We start from the raw sequence: 26,946 nt of genomic DNA, 5'->3' as shown, positions 1-26,946 counted from the left end.
TATATATATATATATATATATATTTATATATATATATATATATATATATAAATATATATATATACATATATATAAATATATATATATATATATATACATATATATATATATATATATATACATGTATATATATATATATATATGTATATGTATATATATACAAACATATATATATATATATATATATAAACATATTTATATATATATATATATATATACATGTACATATATATATATATATATATATGTGTGTGTATATATATATAAACATATATATATATATATATATGTATATATATATATATATATATATAATGTCACAAAATAATTTTTCTATTATAAATTCGAAGATCATAGAGAATATGATAATATTAAATATTTGACAAGGCAATTAAGCTTTTATTAACTTTATATTGGTTTTGAAAATAGACCATTATACGAACAGTATAAATATTAAAAGACATGTAGATGAATATGCAGAACATGATATAGAGAATTAAAAAAAAAAAAAAATTCCAAAAATATTCAACAGCTAGAACATTTATTAAATACTTGCAGTTTTATAAAACCGCTATATTCTAGAAATGTTTGCATATAAAATGATCACGTTGAACAGACATTATAAAGCTGCGTTGTAATACTTCGAAAAAGTCTAATGAAAAATACCCGACAAGGAAATATGAGCTGCAGTTTGAAATGTGTGTTGCAATGAAACAAGAAAGTCATAAAGTATTATCTTAAAACCCCCAGGCTTAAATTTAAAAGAATAAATGCAATAGAAACCGTATAAAGCATGTCGTGAGATTCAAGTTTCATGTCGCTGAGGTTTAATCAAAATAAAATAACGAAAACAAAAAGTCTTATCATCACGAAAATAAAGTTCCCTCTGGCAACAGAATTAATTGAACAATTGTTTATCATAATAGCTACATACAGCTGCTTCATGGTTGATCTAATTTGACAAGTAGAAGTTAACAAAAGTATTAATTCCACTCGATGCAAAATACGAGAACAATTACACCCTATGAAATTTAAATCCTCACTATTTCGAGATTTCTACTAAAGTAGAGCAAGGAAATGGAGAAATATATAAAAATACGGAGTAAATACTAATTTGTCTCTCTCTTTGTACGTATGGTCCCATTTTCCAGACAGTGTATGAGTACCTTGATAACCTCAGGTACATAGTCAATTAAGTGTTTCTTGGCTTTACCTAGTATAGGAAAAGTATTGTAGCTAGTGTCGTTTATTTATCACTCACCCTTTTAATAATAATAATAATAATAATAATAATAATAATAATAATAATAATAATAATAATAATAATAATAATAATAATAATAGCGCACATTAGTTATGGTATCAGTATCTATTTTCCACGACACTGAAATATATATATAAAAAACAAAAAATTTACAATATAACTTACCATGAACCTAAAGGTTATATGATATTATGAGAATTCTTATTAACATAATCAAAAGTAATGTTTTGTCAAAAGGATATTGTAGGCAATGAATATAGCGATTTGCAATACATGATAACATTTGCTCCTACTGTTGGAGGTAAATTGCATTGATTTCTGTGTGGTAGATGCAATTAAAAAATTAAGAAATTTCCTCGATCAAATTATTTCTTTATTCGTTGATCTCTTTCACGGGAGATTGGGCATAAAAGTATTTAACTTTAAAATCTTATTTGACTCTATTCTATAACTAAAACAAAATATGAACAGAAGTATTATTTTTCCCCATTCGTTGGCTGTAAAGACAAACATATACATATTCAAAATAAACCAGCCTCTTTATTAGCTATTCTTGGTGAGTTAAGAAAGTCATTATGGAACTAAAATGAGGCTGCAGTCGGAGCTACTAGGTTAATTAGCCAGAAAAATTTCCTCATTTCAACACAAATGAATGGATGATAATAAAAGGAGTCCGCAAATGAGCAGCAGCGGAAGTAGCTTTTGGTGGATGAAGTTACAGCATTCTTTCGTTATCCAGTTTTCTTCCCCAAGGTATGGAAAAGTTCATAACAGGATAAACCATAAAAAACAAAATAAGCTTTCTTTTGGTTCTTTTGGCGGATATTAAGATATCTCCTATTTCTACTACTCAACAATGTATATTTTTATTACCTTGCCATATTCTTATACATGTATCTCTCTCTCTCTCTCTCTCTCTCTCTCTCTCTGTATATATATATATATATATATGTGTTTATATATATATATATATATATACGTATATATATATATATATATATATACATATATATATATATATACATATATATATATATATATATACATATATATATATATATATATATAGATATATATATATATATATATATCTATATATATATATATATATATATGTATATATATATATATATATATAATGTCTTTTTGTTTCCCAATTATCTTGACTTTATGGGGTCGGTTGTATGATGTGCTCTCGCCATTGTCTTCTACCGAAAGAATACTCTTCCACTAAACCTTTTTTTTCCATATCATCCATCATCTTATCTCGAAATCTAATTCTAAACACCAACTTTTTTATGTAAATACTGAAATATCTAGATAGATAAATAACACTTTGATATTGACACACATTTCTTCGATTTTAGGCACCGGACTAGTCCTTGAAAGGGCGGTGAAATAATGATACCTATTCAGGGTTCATTTCCGTCTCAAAAATATCGTACGAGTGACAATGAATAAAAAGAAGCACCATTTTCTATAGTATTGTTCTAGACAAGGTAACAGTAATGTAAAACAGAATTACCTACCAAATAAATGTATTTTTTTATTACCTACATATCCTGGAAGATGAAAAGTTTTGGAAAATTATGCTACTTAAAGATGTTATACTACCTAACAGATGTGAGAAGCTCTTAAATGTGGTTAGTTTTAAAACGGTATTTCACATCAAAGATAAATAGATATGGATATGATAAAATTAATATATTTTCTTGAATTAGATTTCAATATTCATGATAAATTTTAAACAGGATTTTTCACTACCTCAAAAAATAAAAATAACAATCAATCATATTCAGTTTTCATACATTTGAATCAAAATATAATCTTAAACAATACAATAATATATTTAGTCGTTTCCGTTTATTTAGTATCGTGAACATAATAAGAACATTTAAGGTTCAGAACAATCTATTAACAAAAGTTCTTTACAATCCGTAAACAAGATAAATGATTAAACATTAAAACAACAGTCATGTAAAATAATTACGTGTATGGTGTGTGGTAAGCTGTACTCCGGATTTTTCCAGATTAGAATTATGCAGTGGTAGGTATACAAAAATAAATTATAATATTAATTATTGATTCTTTTCAATCCAAAAAGGAGAATCACAAATCCTTCTGTTTTTCTATTACTACTACTACTACTACTACTACTACTACTACTACTACTACTACTACTACTAAACAACAATAATAATAATAATAATAATAATAATAATAATAATAATAATAATAACTTCCTGCATGCATTCATTAATCAATAGATAAATATAGGTTTATAGATTCATATTCCATAAGAGCTTCAATAGACTCCTCAAAGCAGAAAGTATTTGTGCATCATTATGCCTAAAATATATGAAAAATATATCTTAGAATTCATCAATAATAGGAAAATAAAACAAACATTCCGAAAATACCTTCAATAATATTTTGTTTTTCATTATTCTCATGAAGAATGAGAAACCATGAAAAGGTTTTTGTGAAACTAGCAGGGAGAAGGAATCAGTGCAATTCTCTTTAATTGCCTACTTTTAGTAACATTGCACTGGGGTCAAAGACGAGAAAAGTCAAAGCTCCATCGACTCCTTTCATATGTTAGTTATCTTATACAAATTCCTCGATTAGTTCTTATAGAACTCTTACGATACACAAAAAGACAGACTGTTGGCAGACGGCAAACTAGGCAAACAAAGAGGCAAACATAAACTACAGGAAAAGTATTTCTCCCACGACAATCTCGGCTTAAATGACGTGCGTTTTTAATAAGATTTCTCTCTCTCTCTCTCTCTCTCTCTCTCTCTCTCTCTCTCTCTCTCTCTGCACGTAGTGGCAAGCATGTGTAAGTCGATACTTTCATATGTATCTTGTTATCAGTTCTGAAGTTTCTTTTGTTCCCTTCCAAGATACCTATCTCTATTTCAGTTTTGGTACCAACGGCTGCATCGTGTGTGAGTGTTTAAAGATTTAGCTACAATAATGCTTTTTCGCGGAAACTCTTGTGCATTTTGATGAAATATGTAAAATATGGTCTATGATTTAAATACAATTAAGAGAAACTTACCACTTCATTTGAGCACTGTAGTTAATAAAGTATATTGTATAACTGTACAATCGTTATTTTTGCTGTAATATATCTCCAATTCTCCGGCATACTCCTTATTGGTAAGATAGAAACTCTTGGAAAGAAAAATTTCCACTTTTCAACTAGATAAGTTATTAACCAAGAAAAAAAAAAAAAAAAAAAAAAAAAAAAAAAAAAAAAAAAAAAACTCTTCAATCGACCTTTTTTTCACTATACTTTATTTGATTATGTGTAATAGATTTATGCTTTGTTTTTGCTCTGGTAACCAGCATTAGCATTTAACCTACAATATTAAATCTCTTGTTATTGTAGCGTATCTCTCTCTCTCTCTCTCTCTCTCTCTCTCTCTCTCTCTCTCTCTCTCTCTTTTCAGTAATTAATTATTTCAACATATTTTTATGTGTGCTGTGATAACCGGCTAAACTACTCATTATTCTTAAGCCTACGTGTACGTTACCTTTTTAGGGGGAAATTAAAAACGGCATTATTTTTCCAGTGAAGTCTAGTTCTAGCATAATTTTTCACCTATAATATTCTGGTTGTCCGCCTTTTCAGCTGGGGAAAAAATCTGACTAATTTTAATCTCAATGCGGTGTTTCTACCGTTTCCTTTACCAGAGAATTTCTCTTAGTTGGAAAACTGTTCATCATTTTACTAACATAAATAACATACAAAATTTATTCATTAGGTTTCAGGGAACGTAGTCATCTCTTCTCATTTTTCCCATCTAACGCAAAACCACTTACACACGCATGCCTACGGACAATCACATGCAGGCATACATACACAAATACAGATCCGCACACATCATCATCATCGCCGACAACTATTCACAAAGAGCCTTTGTTAGATTTGACCGGTTGTCTCTATCTTGAGCTATTAAATCAATATTTCTCCCTTCATTATCTCCTACTTCTCTCTTCATAGTCCTCAGCCATGTAGATCTAGGTCTTCCAACTCTTTTTGTGCCTTGCGGAGCCCAGTTGAAAGTTTGGGCAACTAATCTCTATTGGGAAGTTCGAAGAGCTTCCCCAAACTATCTCCATCTACCCCCCTCAATATGATCTCATCCACATACGGCACTTGAGTATTCTCTCTTAAAGTTCCATTTCTACTCCTGTCCTGCCATTTTAACTTCCAATATTCTTCTGAGGGCGTTGTTTTCAAATCTACAAAATATGTTGGATATTGCTTCATTGTCATACTACGACTAATGTCCATACAGTAAAACCGAACTCACTAAACTGATTTTTATATGTAATTCCCGTCGATTTGATTTTTCAATTTTAATTTGCCCAGCCATTGTCCGATTTCCTTTTTTCCAATCGTTCATTAAACTCAAATTCTAAAGACCCTTTATTAGGGTGCTTCCTATGGTCTTTGGATATGATCAAACACAAGTATTATCAGATTAACATTACTGGTTAGATTTTAATGCCATCGATATGTGAAAGTTTTTTTTTTATTATCAGTATTGTTAGTTAACTGTAGGATCCCTATGATAAATAGTATAGGCTCTCTTGATGGCTTTTTCTATGATATACGTCGGGTAGAGTAGCTGGGCGAGTTCTTTGCTGTTGATTTCAAATTCTTTATATAAGTAGTCTTAGGACGAGACTGAAGCTCTAAGAAAAAAAAAAAATTCAAGCTTCAAAAATCTTTACAGTAGTATCATGGTATCTAAGGAAATAAATGTAAGAAACAGAAGAAGTTGGTTTTCTATTCACAGTGAAAATGTACGTTGATGATATCCTTATTATCAATATGTCCAAAAAAGCTTATTTTCATATTTATCCAATTTAGTTTAAAATTTCATGACATGTAGTTGGAATTTAAATAATTTAAATATATATTTAAATCTGTACAGCTCTCATCCTAAAACTTAAAACTGTCAAACTATATTTGTCGGTTTGATATATGTTATTATTTCATTTACAAAATCCTTAATGTAGAGAATGGATAAAAGTGGGATCAACGGCCTAGCCGAACTATACCACTTTTTTCCTTTAGATTCCCATTAAAAGATGATATATTATTCTCTGATTGTGACGAATAACGTAATCCCTTTCAATGTCATTCATAAAATACTGAATATTAATTATACATAACTTCTCATGTACCTTTTTATTTCCTTATCTCCCTTCCTCCCTCGGATATTTTTCCTTGTTAAATCCCTTGTGCTTATAGCATCCTAATTTTTTCAACTAGGGTTGTAGCTTAGCCAATAATATATATATATATATATATATATATATATATATATAAATATATATATATATATGTTATATATATATATATATATATATATATATATATATATATATATTATATATAAAAATATATACATATATATATATATATATATATATATTATATATATATATATTAATATATATATATATATATATATATATATATATAATATATATAATATATATATATATATATATATATATATATATATATATTTATATATATATATATTAATATATATATATATATATATATATATATATATATATATATATATATATATATATATATATAATATATATATATATATGTGTGTGTGTGTGGGTGTGTGTGTGTGTGTGTGTGTTCAATTATTTTCCAAGGCATTGAATTATACAACGTCCTTGTGAATTTATTCTAAATTTTACCAGGTTTTGTAATAATCTTTTAAATCATAGAGGTGAAACAAAGTAAGTACTATTTTTAATCTAGCTCGTTGAAAAAAAAATCTGGTTCTGTTTTATTTGATTGGGGAAGGTAAGCTATAAAGTTTAAAATCTATTCTTATCTCTGAAAATATTTAGTTTTTCTTCCCTAAACTACTTCCTGCCACACTTGTGTGAGGGTGTGTACTAAGTAATCTTACGTCATATTATTCTCCCAGTCACACACATCCCCCTCTTTAGAACAAAATAAAACCACTCTTCATATGACTAATTCACCTTTTTTCTCTTCTATATATACATTACACAAAAGGGTAATTCCCTTAGTAACATTTTAACCATAAATCTAACGCATCCTATCTACTATCCTATCAGATATTGAGACCTCTTTCTTTTTTTAACAAACTATTAATTGACCTTTTCCTCCTAATTGCTTTTCCCTTCTCAGGACCACATCTATTTACCATCAAAACTCTCTCGTACTGGCATATTCAATCATACCTATGTAATCCTGTAAAAAAACAATCATATTCTTTCATGAATTCATTAACTTTCCTCCTTTAACCTCAATTGATCCTCAATCACTCTTAATCTATACCATTTAATCATTCATATCTCCTATTTTCCCCTAGGTGTCATTGATTATTTTTTTTTATATTGATCATCTATTATAAATTAGTTTCTCAAGTGTACCACATCTCTTCGCATCTAGAAATTTATCACTGTTTTTATTACCTTACCCAACATTTATGTATCAAATACTGATATGGGGCATCATATCTCATGCATATGACCATTCAGAGATTCTCACACACAAAAATAATGATATTTATAAAAATTATAAATGCAGACACTGTATATGCGATCATTTTCATATCAATGATTTTAAATTGATATGAATTAAATTAGATGTTGGGATAACAAGTTTGATCTTATTTGATAAAAGTCAGCATATGTATTCATCAAATATTTCTTACAAGTCTAAAACAATATGCAATTATTTCCGCTAACTAATTTTGCACTGTAAAATGTTAACACTGATATTATTATTTTTATATGGAGAGTCTTCATTATCTCGATCTCTTTTTTTTTTTTTTTTTTTTTTCAACTTGCTATTCAGATAATAATGATTGATCAGCCGTCTCCTGTAGGTCAAAGGTGGTGTTTACCTAGCTCAACTATCTGCAGATTTGTTTTGATCAATGTACAATTACATGTCATCAAAAGGCGGTATTTGGTTTTCTAATTTTATTGAAGAATCAGTATCAGCCTATAATGTAATGTTGACACAGATGTCGAACGCGACGATTTTTACATGATGTTACAGCAATATGCAATGCTTTAAAGCTAGCAAGTGGTACATGGATAAAGAAGCTATCATGAGAAATGTGTATTTCTATATATATCTTTAATGAAAATATGTCCCAATAAGAATTATTATTTATGAAAGAAGACTTCCGATGGCGTGGGAAAAATGTGATTTAAACCTCGATACCGTTTCAACAAATTCATGCTGTTGACCGATTGATATCTTGAATGTAATTGTTTTTGAAATCAGAATTTAAAGAGATAAGTTTTTATAACGGAGAGAGAGAGAGAGAGAGAGAGAGAGAGAGAGAGAGAGAGAGAGAGAGAGAGAGAGAGAGAGAGAGAGAGATTATGAATTAAAAGCTATTGTGTAACCGGGTAAAACTAATGTCTAACTTCGCTCAAGACTATCTTCTTATTTCAGTCATTGCTATATTTCTTTGTTTCCACTAAGACCATTGTTGTCTTCTGTTTAATATTCTACGTTTTTACCGGAAAATAAGATTTCTCATTTAATTTTCTAATATATAATTTTTACTAAAAGTATTCTCTAAAATTTCAAAATCATGTTAAATTCGTGATATCTTCGAAAAAATATATTGAAATTGTGATAAATGGTTAATTGATGCAATTAAAATTTATTTCATATGCTAAATGGGTAATGCAGCACTTACCTCAGGAAATACTTATAGTATTAAATTATTCCTTGAATAAAATACTCAAATGCAATTCAATTTAAACAATGCTTGCAGATACAAATTTTGTATTTTGTTTTACTAAAATCCTTCATTAGTAATTACAAGTTTTCTTGGCGTGTATTTTCTCTTACATCATCATTGTTATCGTTCACTGATTTGTCCCTAAACTGGTTTGCTAAGATGCAGATTGATAAAAAGGAGATGTGCCCTCCAAAATCTTATTGCCAATAAACTATTTTGATACATCTCTTAAATCACGTTGTTTGTACCGCTCTATGTTTAGAAGCCATAAACAGATTTATCATTAACAATAATCAAGTCAACGACCCTATGGTACACAGAACAACTTGTCTTGGTGTTCAACATGCAACCTTTCCCTAGTATTATTGCTGACATTAATTCACTCAAAACTCTCTCTCTCTCTCTCTCTCTCTCTCTCTCTCTCTCTCTCTCTCTCTCTCTCTCTCTCTCTCTCTCTCTCTCTCTCTCGGTATTAACAAATCATCAATACCATCTTTCGTTGAAAAAAGAAGCTTTGTAATTTATATTTCTTTTTTAGAGATAATCCTTTGTTAGAAAAGCTATTTCAGGATCGTATTCAGGTATCCTATAATTATAATTGAAGGTTGTATTTGAAGGGAGAGCAATTATGTTAGCTATAGACAAAAAAACATTTTTTATTAAGAGTTAAGGAAAGTCATTATTAAGATTAAAATGATACTAGGAGCATTTTTTTTTCTTAGCATTTAGTTAGCAGCTCATTTTGGCGGTGGTAAAACTAATTTTTTTAACATGTTGTGGAGATCGGAAAACAGCATAAACCAGAAGAGAAACTGGAATCATGCAGATAACTTATATTTCTATATCTTTTTATCTATTTTTATTCAATAAAACTATTGGTGTGATATATTTTTCCTTTATATTCAAACCCTAGAGTATATGTTCATAAACTTCAATTTTCTATGCGTTATAGATACGTATGTCCGTTATGTTGTCATTGTATAAACTCTGACCGCAAAGAAACCAGTTAAAACTTGATTGACAGTTAGATTTTAAGAGATTGAGTAAAGGAAAGTAATTTTTTGCAGTGATTCTTGATCTTTTTCTGTTTATTTTGTCTGGTTAAGCAACTATAGCTTGAGAGTCATTGGGTCCTTTGATTGGCCAGACAGTACTACTTTGGATCCTTCTCTCTGGTTAAGGCTCATTTTCCCTTTGCATACATATACAACGAATAGTATGGCCTATTTTTACATATTCTCCTTTTTCCTCATACATCTGACAATTCTGAGATTACCAAACAGTTCACTTAAGGGGTTAGCTACTGCACTGGAATTTTGGAGTGTCCTTCTAGGCAAATGACACTCCTAAATCTAACAATCGTTCTCTAGTCTTGGGAAAATCCCCTAACCTCTATACAAAGGTTTTCCATTGTCTTGTGGTAGAGTTCTCTTGATTGAGGGTACAGTCAGGCACATTATTCTATGTAATTTCTCTTCCTCTAGTTTTTGAAGTTTTCATAGTTTATATATGAAAGATTTTTCTTTTATGTTGTTGCTGTTCTTTAAATATTTCATTTCAATTGTTTAATACTTCTCTTTCAGTTTAATAATTTCCATATTTCTTTTCCTCACAAGGCTCTTTTCCTTGTTGGAGTCCTTGGATTTGGCTTCATACTTTTCTAACTAGGGTTATAGCCAAGCAAGTAATAATAATAATAATAATAATAATAATAATAATAATAATAATAATAATAATAATAATAATAATAATAATAATAATGATTATCGAGTGATGAAATATATCATAACCAGCTTATTATAAGATATATTTCCCTTCTACTGCATAGCGTATAGTTCCTAATAAACTAGAAAATTTAAAGTCTTTACTTATTAAGTTTATGTTATGTAAACACGGGGAAATAAGTAACATTTATGATCCTACAATAATATGACTCTTCTTTGAACCAAAAATTTTTAAGTTACATTAAGGATAAGGTTATGCACCCCATTCAATAATTAGCAAAATCTCTCTCTCTCTCTCTCTCTCTCTCTCTCTCTCTCTCTCTCTCTCTCTCTCTCTCTCTCTCTCTCTATCCAATAGACTGAAAAAATTAAGGAATAAATAATTACATTCATAATGTATGATTTAATGTTAGTAGACCACCTTTTTACCTTTAAAATGCAGATGAGAATGTCAAATAACACGGATATCAGGAATTAAATTGCAAGGAGACCGATTTAAATGGATTAGATTAGCAAACAAGATTAAATACAGCTCAGTTTCAATTGGTCCAGTCGTATAAGAAAGACATGACAAACTATTCATAGGACCGAAAATGAACCCGGGTGTGTGTAACTACAGCTAAGCTCCAGCTTCCTGCGCCATCCAGTTTGCATAATTTTTTGAGTTCCCATGAAGTCCATTGAACCTTCTTGATATTTTGACTTGTGGTACGGGCTACATAACATCAACAGCTGGCAATAGCACCTTTAGTACTGGCTACATCTACAACAGTGAAGAACAGCTTGACAAGCCAAAGAAAATTGGCTTATAAAAAAAAATGAAAGCAATTTTTTAAATGTTACTATCCTACCGAAACCCGTAGGAAAAGGTTAGTTATTAATCTTTCTTTGTAGAACCAAATCCATAAACTCAAGCTCTTTAGCAGTAGCCTCACCGATAGTAGAGAGAGAGAGAGAGAGAGAGAGAGAGAGAGAGAGAGAGAGAGAGAGAGAGAGAGAGAGAGAGAGAGAGAGAGAGAGAGAGAGATAAGGTTAAAAGGAGGGGGAGAGAAAGAAGGAGTAGTAGCACGGAGGAGGGATGGCAAGCACTAGAGAGAGAGAGAGAGAGAGAGAGAGAGAGAGAGAGAGAGAGAGAGAGAGAGAGAGAGAATTGGGAAAGTAAGACCAGATCTCTTAAATAACAGTAAACTCATAAAATAAAAGAAGCTTATCTGGATGGAGGATAACTTACAGTATCTATGTATTATCCCAACAAGTTGAGTAAATAACTACAAGTATATGAGAAGAAAGTGAGGACAGCAGCAGCAGTCAACAAGTCAGTGACCATGAGCAACCCCAGCATGATTGAGGGGTGGCCAACTGGAATGCAGCCAGTGGCACCTCCCTCGGTAACCCCAACATCACCCCTGTAGCACTAAAATCAGCAGTATTGTGTGATTGTATTGCAATTAAGGTTGTTTGCCTATGCTTCCTATCTCGAGATGCAATGTGATAGTTCAGAGTCCTAGTGATCAAGGTACATTTGCCCAATAAATTGATAGGAGCCTAGATTGACATAGGAGCCAGTGTTTCACTTCCTAAACAAGGTAGTTTCTTCAGCCCGATTCAGTTGGCAAAATCCATCATCCTTGTCACACCAAGAATAAGTAAGCTACAGTCAAGAAATAGACTGACATTAAACTTTCAGGTGGTATCTATGAAATTTGGGCATCTTTTTATTCCAAGGATCCAGGGAATACTTGGTCTTGACTTTATCATAAATAATCACATATTAATTTTTTGAGGAAAGATCAGAGTAACAGGAGAGACACTATTGGGGAAGGTAATGGGGGTATCTTGAAAAAGGAGAAATAGTGCCACCTCAAGTGGTTACATGTATAACAGTGACCCCGCCTCAGACTCTCCTGTAGGGAACCGAGGTCATTGTTAAACCACATGAAAAACTAGAACACATAGTCTTAGAGGGCTGGTCAGAAATAAAATGGAACAAAGCAGAGATTACAATAGTTAACTTAGCTTATAAAATGCTGGATTAAGAAAAGATTCTATGTGTGATTTGTAGGTAGGCAAAATTACCAATGACCAAATTTTGTGAGCTGCGACTCCAGCCCATATCGACGAACACATTTCAAAATTGATTAGGCAAGCCTGAAAACTGTGTTCCGCTGGAATATCAAACTGAAGTTAGTAACATTGTTATTTGATGAAGTTATATATGGAGACGAGTCACCTGGTAGGATTAATAAATTTTCCTTTAGCATTGAAAAAGCACAGAAAAAGCCAATTAGATGAAGGGCTTATGTGGTATCCATTCCTGTTCAAGGAGAGATAGAAAGGAGAATTAGTAAATTAAGGGAACATGGGATTATCAAGGAGATTGATTGATTGGTTTAGAGTTTTCTGGCAGCCTAACATTGAAGATAATTGACAGTAATATCTTTTGTTACAAATAAAGAATAAAAGAATATTCAATTTAAATCAATAAAAGTCAAGATGACCTTATAAAACCTAATTTGCTTCCAGAAGACCTGCTTCTGAAATAAATCTAAAAATACTTCTAACACAGTAGAACACATCCTGCCCAAGAATCTTGGCAGGGATGAACCTGCTATCCTCACCCTGAGCCTCAAATAGGTATCGATTTCTTACTGTGATATAGGTGGAGCTTTCAGTTAGCAAATGTCTCAATGTCAAAGGTACCAAATAGTTTTTGTACTATGACTGGTGTTGGTCATTCATCATAAACTTGTTTATCAAACGAGTGTGACCAATATGGTGATGACAAAACTAGGCTCCTACTTTTGGGCCATCAGATTATAACTCTAAGGAGATATAACATTTGATATTTCGGTCATCCTATTTCTAACTTAGCTATCCCGATGTTGTTGCCAATTATCAGGAAGCAAATTCTTAACGCTAAGTAAAAAAATCAGTAGAGCATGAGATACCATGTTGGTAGCACCTCACCTGAAACATCCTTGGTCACTAAATCTGCCTTCTTATTTCTAGACATACATATGTGTTCCAGAGCCCAGCAAAATCGAATTATTAAACCTCTCGGCCAAATAGTAAAAATCCACTCTAAGATATTTGAAACCAAAGAGTTACTGGAATTAAAAAGCTCTAAAGTTTGTAGGATACTTCTTGCATTACTAAAAATGATAAAATTGCCCTCTTTTAACCCTTCTTCTATAACAGTTAGCATGCCATATAGTTTGACAGTAAATATAGAAGATACTAGGGGAAATACACCTCTGCAATTAAAAGTACTACCAAGTACTCCAAATCCGACGTAAGCGTAGGATTTAGAGCCATCAGGATATATGAAAGTCATTTCCCTATGTTTCTCAACATGTTTCATAAAAAGAGACCTGGCTCAGAGGTGAGTCATATTTTTTTTTATACCAAACAAAATATTTACAGAAAGATATCTCTGGTAATTTCAGTGGAAGGGTTAACGTTATTCTAATTGGAAGAACTTTATGCCTGTCTATGTTTAAACAATTTACTAATTATCTTACCTAAAACTAAAAACCATAACGTTGGTGAGATTTCGGGTGCAACTCAATATATCTAAAATGCCTTACAAAGTTTGCAGTCTGACAGGCTGAAGAATTGGGAACTTTTTGCAACCTAAACCACTACTGAACAATAAAAGACATTCAGTAAAGGTCTAAATTTAACTCCCCAGTGTCAACAAAGAGGCTTCGGATAGGTGAAGTTCTAAAGGTTCAGGTGTCTATTATGATATCTGTGTGGTGTATAGAATTTAAAATTTCTAATCGGTTTGGGATGACTGGGTAGTATACTTACCGATCATAACTAATTTTCAAAAATAATCAAGACTTTGCATAACTTTAAAGTACTTCTGCAGTCTGCCCCCATGATGAATGGGATAAAGAATTTATGTCTCCGAGCCTCATTACATTTTAATTTAAAGACTTTCAAGTGAGGAACCCCTGCGTGCCTGCATTCAAATATCAATCATAAAAATCTAGATTCATTTACACGTGGGATATAATGACCTTGGAGGTTCATATCGGGGTCTGGATGTACTCCCATGATATGAGAAAAATTGACAAGTTTTAATTTGCAAAAACTTAGAACCACTCATATTACTTAAGTGAATAATGTTGTCAATTGAAAGTTGTATTTTTTCTCTCAACCTTTCCTATTCTAGCTTTAGCAAGTGATTTGGAGAGATTATCTATAGTACAAAGTGTATTGAGAGAATATCTTTGGAGTAAAAGGTTAATAGCTAATGCAAATAGGGTTATATGTAGCACACTACTCTGGGAAAATCCTTCCTGATATTTCCTCTCTGGCAGAATTTCACCCAGTTTCAGTTGAAAAAAAGACGATGTAAAATAAAAGCTTGAATGAACTGTGGTGGAATGAACGATTGTAAAATCAACAATGGTACCTATCCTTTCAATCACATAGTATGAAGGGTTTTAATTATACCATATATCCCTGCGGCATCAAATGCCTTTTCACGGAAAATAAGTGCTGTTGTATGGTGCTGTTTAAAGGCAAAGGCTTTACACATAAAGCACTCAAGTGGTACAAACACATCAGTCGTTGATTGGATAGGTGATAGAATAACTTTATTCTCCAGGTACGAGACCAGTCTTGCTTTGACCATCTTCTCCATGATCTTACATAAACAAGGTGCCAATGCAATCGGTTGATAGATTGCTGCTGAAAACATATCCTAAATGCTAAAATAACGGCTACTTCAAAACACTTGGATAACTTTGATCAGGATATATTCTACTAGTAATGCTTAAAATAAATAACAGTATTAACAGGTAGATGTGTAATCATTACATAGGGAATTACAGCGGGTCCAAGGGCTGTATCATAGCAAATAACAAGTTCGTAATCAATTTCCCTTTAAGTAAAAGGAGCATTATAAGATTCTTCCTTTTTTTGTTGCGCAATCTTGCATTTTTTGTATGCTATAATAGTTCTATAGTGGTGACCATAAGCTGTTTCACACTTGCGTGATACCTTGGCCAGGGCATTGTTAACCTCAGCTGTTACAGTAACATACTGGCAATTCACCTTCAACACTGATGGTGGGTTAGGGCACTGCCGTCTCAATACACAAGGCCTGGGTCTCAGAATTATGACGTCACGGCCTGCGTCGTTACAGAGTTCTCTATTTCAAACATACTTACCCTCATTTATTTATTTGTTCCTGTTCCTTTAACAGTATCGACTACTTACGTTCTTCTAACACCCCTTATGGTGCTATTCTACTAGTTATTTCTGTTTTTATCCATTTATGTTACTTCATAAATTCATGAAGTATTGACCTGGACTAGGTCAGATTATTATTTTTTCTCCTTATCATGTTGAAATAATAATAATATATATTTTCACCTTATTGTCATGATACTGTAATGATAATAATATAGCAATACATTTTTCACCTCGTTCTCATTCTATGATAATAACAATAGACACACTCTTGAGAGCCTAAGATTTTATTAAAGTAGTAATCTGCAACATACATGAAACATATTACACACATCAAGACTGCATTTTAAGGGAAATTACAAACAATTCATAGCATTTCAAAATGACATATTAGAGTACAGACAAACTTTCCTGCAAAATTACCTTAGTTGTCAAGTGTTGAAAGTTTTCTCTTTTTACTTTTTTCATGGCTTATTTTGTTATTGTAACACTTTGCATAATTATTTAATAATATATTGGACAGAGGCCAGATACACATCCTAAGTAGTGTACTTACTGATCTACCACATGAGCAACATTCATTTACATTAAAAGACTTTACCTGAAAATTCAAAGCTAGCTTAACAAGAACCTCTCTTTGATTATTGCATTGCAGAAAATCGTTCTTGAAATTACCAATGAGAGATTGAAATATTTGGTAAGTGGAAATACAAAGTGAAAGTGTAAAATCTGTTGGCCATTTCAAGCCACCTCTGTCAAGGATTTTGAGATATTTACAATTGTCAGGAATATCAACTTCAATTGCTCTATCAAGAGAGACCCTACTTAAACATAATTGACATTTTAGCTTTGTTTTAGTGCTGTGAGCAACGTAACCTGCAATATAAATCATAACATTTTCATCTTCCTTTGACAAGCCTTCTTCATCCACATATTCCTCAGCCTCCTTGAATTTCTCTGAACAATCGACAGAATCACACTTAGAGTCAAGTTCACATGGAGAGGAATTTAACTCAAAGATGGTTAATGGACCAGACTTCGACGAAGTCATGGAAAGAACATTCATAATTTTTAGTTTCTTTTCAGACTCCATTACTTGAGCAACAGCTACATTATAATTTGTACCACTCATCTTTCTATACTGTCCAAATCTACTTTCTAGCTTATCTGTTTGAAATTTCCCCAGTAATACATAATGAAAGTTATGGTGCTTCAACAAATAATCACATAATTTTATCAATGTTGATGTAGTGTGCCTGAGAGCAAAATATGTTTCTCTTGACAATCTACCATTCCTTCCATGGTGAGGCATATCCAACTCTTCCCAAGCACCAGCCAGTGATCAAATTTACTGAGAAATATCAAGTTTGGATCTGAAGATGAATCTTGCTTAATAGGGTCAGATTCTTTCTGACGTAGGTGGACGCCTTTCTTTGGAGTTTTCACATTTACAATATGCCACCAGGATATTATTTGTTCCAAGAAATTAATAGTACCTGACACATCAAAAGTATTCATTGTTTTCAATGCAGCTACATTCTTTTCATCAAACAGTCTGACAACAAACTGCACATTCTGTCTTTCCAAATTAGTAGGGAAAAGAACTTTCTCTGACAAACTTGGCGCTAGTTTAACATATTTATCACGTTCTTTTGTGTAGAGTTCTTTCAGTGGCAGAAGATTTGCATTTTCCTGAATTTGGAAATTGGAAGGTGAAGGTATTACAAAAGTTTGAATGGGATTTTTCTGATTTAACCAATTATTTCGTATGCTTTTCAGTAAATGAACTGAATCAAAAAGGAAGAAAAGTGGCACAGTCAAATCATATGGATTTGGAATGGAGGAGGCAAGATTTCCATCACACATTTTCTCGAACATATTTCTGTTAACCCTGTTGTTATCAGAGATTAATGATACGACAATGTATCCTATATCATGGAGGAACGCCAAAACTTTGTGCGTCAACTCAAGAAGTGTCTGTGCTGTCAGATTACAGACTGGGTACAAAGCAGCAACATGTTTGTTTTTCGAAAGGATTGATGAAATCATAAAAGCCTGAACTGTTGTTGCAGGTTCACTAGAGTTAACAGAAGCACCATAAACTTTACCTCCTTTATATGAGAGGCCTTTGTTTACATGTATCTCATCAAGCAGCACATTTACAATTTTTTCTTCACTTTTTAGTGTTGCAAAATTTTTCCTTAAAAAGAGCTCATGTGAATTTCCATTACACACAGACTTTGCACCAGATACATTAAGCTTCCTTAGGTAATCAGGATGAGGGAGAATAAGGACCTTGCTGTCACGTAGATGTATGTACAGTGATGGCCTTGACAAATAGACACTATATGCCCAAACCAAAAAATCACAGCTGTATGCAACTTTTTCTTTACAAAACATGCTTAACTGTTCAGCACAAAACCATAACACTCCCCCCCTTGAACACTTGTCATTTTCTGATTCAGTTTCCAATAACCCCTCAATAACTTTAATACACTGGGTCACTCTGTCAACATCACTAATAGCTGATTGAAGGTTAGAACTCAAGTGACTCAATAAATTTTCAAATTTTGACCACCGATCACATTTGTTTTCTGATCCTAAAAGCCATTTAAATTTGTTAGAATTTAAAGCAGTGTTTTCGTACCATACTAAAACTTTCAAGTCTTTCATCACTTTAAAAGATACAATTAGCTTTGGTTGGTCCTCACAATTAACTTTAAGGAAAGATACACAGTCTTCTCTTGAAACAAACAACCAATCCTTAGAAAGCCTATTAATAAAGTTTTTAACAAATTCATCGAAACTATTTATAGTGTCATTTTCCATCCATGTTTGAAACTTTAATTCATCTCGTTCAAGTACCTCGTCTTTTGTTTTCTGCGGATTCCTACGAGCTGGTGGTACTTTCTGTGACATGTATTTTGGTTGATTATGGAAGATAGTCGGGTATGCATCCTTGGTCAGAGTTGGCGTCCCCCTCTTAGCGGTGATCACAGTTCCATCAGGACGTGTAATGCTGTCTTCTGTAACGATGAAACTTTCTTCGAAGTGCTTTGCACACACGATTGTATTAGGGGTAGGTGTAAAGTCTTCTCTGTGGATGGCTTTTATCCATAGCTGCCGTCGTTGTTCATCCCTTGGGAACCGGAACGCAGAAACATCTGATCTTGAATAATTACTTTTACATCCCGGCACACAGCATGACCTTGGCATCTGCAAAAATATATTAATGATATTTTTTTTCCACAAATATAATTTTCAAGAAATTATTGATAAGACCTTTTTTTGCATATCATATTTGCCTTTATATTAATAAATCACCGACACATTCTCGTATGGCCACACGATATACAAAGTAGTGACAGTAAATTCAAAATTTGATCATACATCCCAGTTACAGTTTTCTTACGGTGCAAAAATGCCTAACATCCAGGGTGACCAGACGTCTGTATTTGACAGGATTGTTTCATATTTATGACATTTATCCCGTGTCCCGTATGAACACTCCCCGGGACGCCTTTTCTCGTATTTTTGATATTTAAAAAAAATATATTATATACTAGTGAACTTTAGTGAGATACGAGGTAAAGAAAAGGCGGCTTTCCGAAATTGGCAACAGTGAAGATGCAAAATCAAAAAAATAACCAGGCTATAATGCACATTCGAAAGAAATAACCTACTAGAGTAAAAATCAATGATAAATGTTATAAGATGATGATAAGACATGAACTAAAGTTTGTAACATGACACCTCAGTTAAGATTCTCCTTAGCTACGATGATGTCAGTTGGGTTTTTAATTATTCCAATGTCAAAGGAGATGTGTATTGTATCGCATGTGTTTCATACACACTCGTACCCTCCAACGTTATTACTTTTTTGGTTTACCTTTCGCTCTTTCTTGCACTGATAATAGACCAACCTGTTTGTGCTTGCTGTATCATGTCTTAGTTTGTTTGATTTTTTTTTGACATTCCTGCTTGCAAGTGCTTGTATACAACCTGTTATCTTTTTGCTAAAGGTTAGCCCACATTCTAGCACCTACAGTTGTTATCACACTGGTGACCAATGTGGCAACATATATGTATGTAGGCCTATTTGGTTGATTTAAACCAAACATACTGATGATGTTGATTCTTTACTATAAACTCAATCGCAATGTTGATCAAGTCAGGGCTATCGCTTATCTAAACATACTGTTTTTACTTACTATTTATCATTAGCTTACTTGAGACAATTATTCAATATTTTATTTGATGGTTACTGCATTGGTTATAAAAGATAAAGGTTTCTAAAGTGTTTTGTATCAGAAATATATATATATATATATATATATATATATACTCACACAGTATATACATACATATATATAAATATAATTCATATCACACACACACACACACACACACATATATATATATATATATATATATGTATATACATACATATATATTGCTGATACAAAAACACTTTAGAAACCTTTATCTTTTATAACCAATGCAGTGTAGCAGGAAATATTCCCCCCCCCCCCGGGAAAATTAGCCTAGGATCGATTTCCCCCCGGGGAAAAGCAGCCCGGGCTGTTATTTCCCCCCCCCCCCCCCCCGGCCATTTCTCCCCCACCTTCCCTTACCGAGAAACTATTTTGATGAATTAAATAATCAACGGTAAGTTTAACAAAATATGAGGAATATATATATATATATATATATATACACACACATATATATACATATATATACATACATATATATATATATATATATATAAATATATATATATATATATATATATATAAATATATATATATATATATATATATATTTATATATATATATATATATATATAAATATATATATATATATATATATATATATAAATATATATATATATATATATATATAGTGAAAACCTTACTCTTCTTTCGTACTGTCCAGCTAAAAAATAAAAAGAAAGTACACTTGATGCTAAGAAGCACTATGCATGAGAAAGATGATACCCATTCAGTTGGGTTACCCGAGATTATTAGCTTTTACACTTCACCAAGGATGGTGTCAACAGCTTTGACCAGATATACCACACATCTGTACATTTGCTCGGAAAAAAAAAACCGTTGTTTGCCATTATGTTTGTGCAGCTTTTCTATGAAATCCGATTGAATTTATTTCAAGGGCAAACGAAAAAAAAAATAAAGGTTACCTCCACCAAGCAAAAGGGGAATCTTGGCCCAGAGGGGGAATTCAATCCTGGGACAAAGTTCCCCCGGGGGATATATATCCTGGGCCATATTTCCCCCGTAGAGAATTTCGGACGCGGGGGGGGGGGGGGGGGGGGGACCATTACACCGGCAGATAATTTTCAGAATAACAGGATATTGCATTAAAGTTTCTCTATATATTATTTGGTGTCGACACGAGTTTCGATTCTTCGGGACTACACTGGCTGATTGAATTACACTTTAATATATAGGCTATGATGATGAAAATGTTGATGCCAAAATATTTGCAAAATCCAAAACTAATTGACAAAAACTGAAAAATGAAAGTTTTAGATTCTTGAACATGTAGAGATGAAATTTACGATTAATTTTAAATACATGAATTATTTTTCACAAGGCTTCACAGATCATGGCCGATCTTGCATGCCCTCCACTGTTTCGCTGGTTTACATTTCCACTTTTTACAGTGAGATTGACATTAGTTCTCGACGAAAGTCAGGTCATATTCAAAGCAGACTAATTCGTGAAGCTTACACGCTCCATCAAAAATTAGATGTTATTCTGAAAACTATCTGCAGGACAGTTCGTCAGGAGAAAAGCTATCTTCCAGTTATGAACGCCACCAAGGAATTGTGAGTAACAGGCCTAAGCAATATATATATATATATATATATATACGTGTGTGTATGTCTATTTTGCTAATACAAAAGCACTTTAGAAACCTTGATTTATTTATAACCAATGCAGTATTGCTGAATATCAATTAAAACATTAGATAATTGTCTTCTGTGAAATATCAATTAAACGAAAGGCGTTAAAGATTTAACAATAAAATTGGAACCGACGACCAAATTATAGCTATACTAAATCGTAAGAAAAAAAAACAGAATGCTTAGAAAAGCGATAGCCTTGACTTGATAGATATTGTGATGGAGTTTATAGCAAAGAATCAACATCGTCAGTATGTTTTTGGTAAATGTACAATGTAGGCCTACCGGTGTTGATAGCCGTTGTGTAAAAATTTCAATTGGTCTTATGAAAATCGTCCAAAATTGCATTTTTCTATGCTGCATTCTGCTGTCAGATACACGCAGAAATTGCGAGAGTGCCATTTTAAACACCGCCTCCCCCCCAACGGAAAAATTTTCCTTACGCCATTGATTTAGGCGTCCCTTATTTAAATTTTCAGAATCTCGTCACCCTGCTTACGTCCTGTTGATTTTATGGCAGATAATGTTATTGTTATATAATTTTTGAGAAAACATTCCTCATCCAAACTTTAAAATACTAGTAACCGATCAAACAACATACATTGAGTTGAATTATGATAAGAAATTTGTTGCCTATGCTTTTTGCCTTTATATTATCAAAAACACTGTCGCGTTCTCGTACGGCCACACGAGATACAAAACAGTGACAGTAAATTTAAAATTTTATCACATCCCAGTTTAAAACTGCATTACAGTGTAATACTGCCTTACATCCTGTTCCCCTCAAAGCAGATCTTGTTATCAATGACTATATAACAAGCGAAGTAGCAATGCAATAAGTTTAGTTTACGGTATTTGCCCAAGATATTCAAACATACTAAGCTGGAATTACCGGCTTTTGTATATAAACACACCGGTAAAGCAGTTATAAAACATTTTTATTTTACTACCTTAAATCCAATAAGTAAACTATGTGTAACTTTTACCTTGCATAATACCCTGCATGAAATCAAATATTAGAAGATAAAACACAAATCACAAGAGCAGCGTTCTCGTACGGCCACACGAGATACAAAACAGTAACGGTTAATTTAAAATGTTATCACATCCCAGTTTAAAACTGCACTACAGTGTAATACTGCCTTACATCCTGTTCCTCTCAAAGCAGATCTTGTTATCAATGACTATATAACAAGTGAAGTAGCAATGCAATAAGTTTAGTTTACGGTATTTGCCCAAGATATTCAAACATACCCAGCTGGAATTACCGGCTTTTGTATATAAACCGACTGGTAATGCAGTTATAAACCACAAAATTTTTATATTACTACAGTAAATTCAATAGGTAAACCATGTACAACTCTTACCTTGCATAATATCCAGTATGAAATCCAATATTAGAGGGTAAAATACCAATCACCAAGGGAGCATCGCCAGAGGCTATTGCTTGGATGAAGACAGATTGCAGACTGAGTTTGAACGTAACGCTTGCTGCGCAGCTGCTTGGATGAACCGACGCTGGCTATGACGTCACAGCTCTCACACGGTCGGCATGCCCAGGCCTTGTGTATTGAGACGGCAGTGGTTAGGGGTAAGTCTGACTGCTATCTTTTTTACTTTCTTCCATACAGAAGACTGTGGTGTTCTACTGTTGATGGAGGAAACAAAAGATACTCTAAACTAGCACCCAGCTTCTTTCATTGTAGTGCAGAACTGGGCTCTATATTTCTTGTGTATAAATAAACTCTCCTGTGCATGGTGTCTACACAATCAAGTTAAAGATAGTTAGTTCTGAATACCATCAAATGGCTGTTGGTAATTTGACTAACCCTGTGGTTTTGGGAATCAAATCAACTCCAGCAGTATGAAGAGTTCCATTCAGTGGGTCTTTGGGATCATTAACACATTCAAATTTTTCTCCATTCCCTTCAATTTTCTTCTCTAAAAATATTTCCAATCCGTCTTGTCAAGGTTCCATCGTGGCTCTTTTTTTTCCAATGGTGGTTTATTGTTGGACTTTACAATAATAGGTCAATGATCAGTAGCATTGAGTGCCCTTAATATTCAAATTATTGATTTCGGTATTCGTAATATAACACATAACATTAAACAATTCATCATGATTGTTAAAGAATATCCCAGAATCCCATTTATAATCTTCGAGTGTCATTCTTATTTTTCTGATTAAACCAGGCATTGAAATACTTTATACTGTTTAGCATATCATAATCTGTGTCTAAAGAAATTTAGGTAACATGCAGGCTTTTCAGTTTCCCTGTGATGTCCAAATTACTTGATTTTCATATATTGAAGGAATGATTCGCTTTAGTTCCTAAGACATCAACTGAATTTTCTCTAAATGAATTTCCAGAGAACGTCAACTGTTCCAGGGTTGGGGAGAGGTGAGTCAACATATCCATGGTATGGGCGGCCATCTTTTGAAGGGTCCATTGTCAAGGGTAACGTTTTGTTTCTTGTTTCGTTGTTTGGTTGGTTTACCTGCATGAGAATATTAACAAAGTATCATACGTTGGAAAGGAAATTTTCATTCACCACTATCAACCTAGCAAGAGTACAACTCCTAAAGGGTTCACTCCATATACTACCCGTGGGATACCATTTAAACAGATATAGAGGCCCAGGTGTAAGATAAACTCGCTTGTTAGATCTGAGACCAAGGAAATATGGTTTCATCCTCCCCATATTTGTGATGATGTGCTTCCGGCCACAAGCTGAGAGTACTGCCTCGCATATTGGATATCTCCAGATTTCGATGACCAACCCTTGAGAATAGTTCCTCCAAAAAAGTTACAAATAATCCTTGGGATGGCTGCAATAATCAAATTCTCCCACATATTGCTTTGAATACAAATACCTTCTATCCCTGATCCCTTCTCCCATTCATGTAAGTAGTCAGAAGTAACGAATGTGTAATATCCCCGCCATTTAAGAAGAAAAATTAGAATAAATATATACATACATATATATATATATATATACATATATATATATATATATATATTTATATATATATATATATATATATACATATATATATGTGCGTGTGTGTAGGTGTGTGTGTGTGTGTTTGCGCGTGTGTGTATATATATATATATATATATATATTTATATATATACATATATATATATGTATATATATATATATATATATATGTATATAAATATATATGTATATTTATATATATATGTATATTTATATATATATATATATATATATATATTATATATATATATATATATATATATGTATGTATATATACATATACTATATATAAAAAGAGAAAGAAACTTAAAGATAAATAAGGGAAATTTTACTCATAGAATTAGGACAGCAAGCTGAAAGGAAGTATGTTAAATTAAGGAGGTAAGAGTAATGTCGAGAAATAAAAATAGAATAAAGAGTAATTTAGTCAAACTGAGGAAAGATGATTCGTAACTTCATGAGCCAACTTGCCCGTTACAAGGCGTCAACAAGGAAATTCATATCCAAGTTGAAGCCAACCGATTACGTCACTACATTTTCTAATTAAGAGAGTTTTCAAGGAGAGCGAATTCCCCTCTGCTTCCAATGATTGGTTGATTTAAAGCTTTCTGCTTTCCTGACATCTAAGGTCATTGATGCTGATATCATATATTATATATAAAAAATAAAAGATTATTCAATCAAAACCATAAATGTTAAGATGTCTTTATAAAAGTTAAATAGTTTCCAGAAGACTATCTTCTGAAATAAGTAAAAAAAATGCCACTCGCATAATTAGGACACATCATGTCAAGAATCTTGGCAAGAATGAACCTGCCATCCTCACCCGGAGTCTCAAATAGATATCTATTTCTTAATTTGTTATAATTGGGGCATTCAGTCAACAAATGCGTTAGTGTTGTAGGTACCATACAGTCGCCGCAGTAAGGTCGGTGTTGGCCCTTCAGCAAAAATTCGTTTATCATCTGAGTGTGACCAATGCGGAGATGACAAAAAGACGTCTCCCAATTGTGGGGTATCATGTTTTGTCCCCAAGGAGATATGACATTTGCTAGTTCTCCCATTTTATTACCATTTAGACTATCCTAGTGCTCTTGCCAATTATTATAAAATAATTTCTTAATGTTAGGTAGGAAATCATTACAGGGAATGGGATAGCTTTTTGGTAGCATCTCGGATGCAGCATTCTTCGCCAGTAAATCTGCCTTTTCATTCCCAGCTACACCTACATGTGCTGAAACCCAATAAAATCGAACTTTTATACCTCTCAGTTCAACAATATAAAGTCATTCCAAAAATATCAAAAATTCCCACAGCTTGACGGACAATTACCCTCCTTCTGCAACACTATTTTCTCAATAGTGGTTAGTATGCCATACAGTTCAGCAGTAATTATGGAAGCTGTTAGAGGAAGTGCGCCTCTACAATTATAACCATTACTATGTACTCCAAATCCAACGCAAGCATCAGATTTGGAGCCATCAGTATATACAAAAGTCATACCCCTATGTTCTGAAACATGTTCCATAAAAAGAGACCTGGATTTTAAGTCAGTTTTATACTTTTCAACTCCAATAAAGTATTTATATAAGGATACCTCTGGTAATTTCCAGGAAGGCTTTGATGATACCTTAAATGGAAGCACCTTACTTCTAACCATATCAAGACTGTTAATTGATTGTTTAACCTAAAAACCACAAGATTGAGGAAATTTTGGGTGCAACTCAAAGTCTGATGTGTGCTTTATAAGGCTTGCAGTCTGTTAGGGTAAAATATTAGGAAGTCTTTGCAACCTCAACCAATAAAAAACAATGGAAGACTTTTGGTAAAGGTATAGGTATTTTTCCAGCATCAACAAGGAGGCTTGCGATAAGTAAAGCTCTAAACGCTCCAGTGGACAATTTAATACCACCATGATGTATTGAAACTAATATATTCAACAGCTTGGGGTGGCTGAGGAGTGTATTTTAACCCATAACTAGTTTTTTAAAAAATCAGGGCCTTGTTTAATTTTAGAATAGTATTGCGGTTT

General features: G+C 32.5%; 1 protein-coding gene across 1 annotated transcript in view; it reads right to left on the bottom strand.

Moving 5' to 3' along the window:
- The window catches only part of LOC137617984 (uncharacterized), a 43,062-nt gene extending 19,571 nt beyond the window's left edge, over window positions 1-23,491 (bottom strand). The window contains exons 1-2 of the mRNA XM_068347912.1: window positions 23,278-23,491; window positions 17,607-19,196 (exon numbers count right to left, since the gene is read on the bottom strand). Of these exons, the coding sequence (XP_068204013.1) occupies window positions 17,607-19,196 (1,590 nt within the window). The 5' untranslated portion in view covers window positions 23,278-23,491. The remainder of the gene's footprint in view (window positions 1-17,606; window positions 19,197-23,277) is intronic.
- Window positions 23,492-26,946: the final 3,455 nt, after the last annotated feature.

Source organism: Palaemon carinicauda, chromosome 2 (assembly GCF_036898095.1).
Source record: "Palaemon carinicauda isolate YSFRI2023 chromosome 2, ASM3689809v2, whole genome shotgun sequence".
In the NCBI taxonomy this organism is placed as follows: Eukaryota; Metazoa; Arthropoda; class Malacostraca; order Decapoda; family Palaemonidae; genus Palaemon; species Palaemon carinicauda.
Note: the sequence above shows the minus strand (reverse complement) of the source record. Positions and strands in the feature narration are given on the sequence as shown.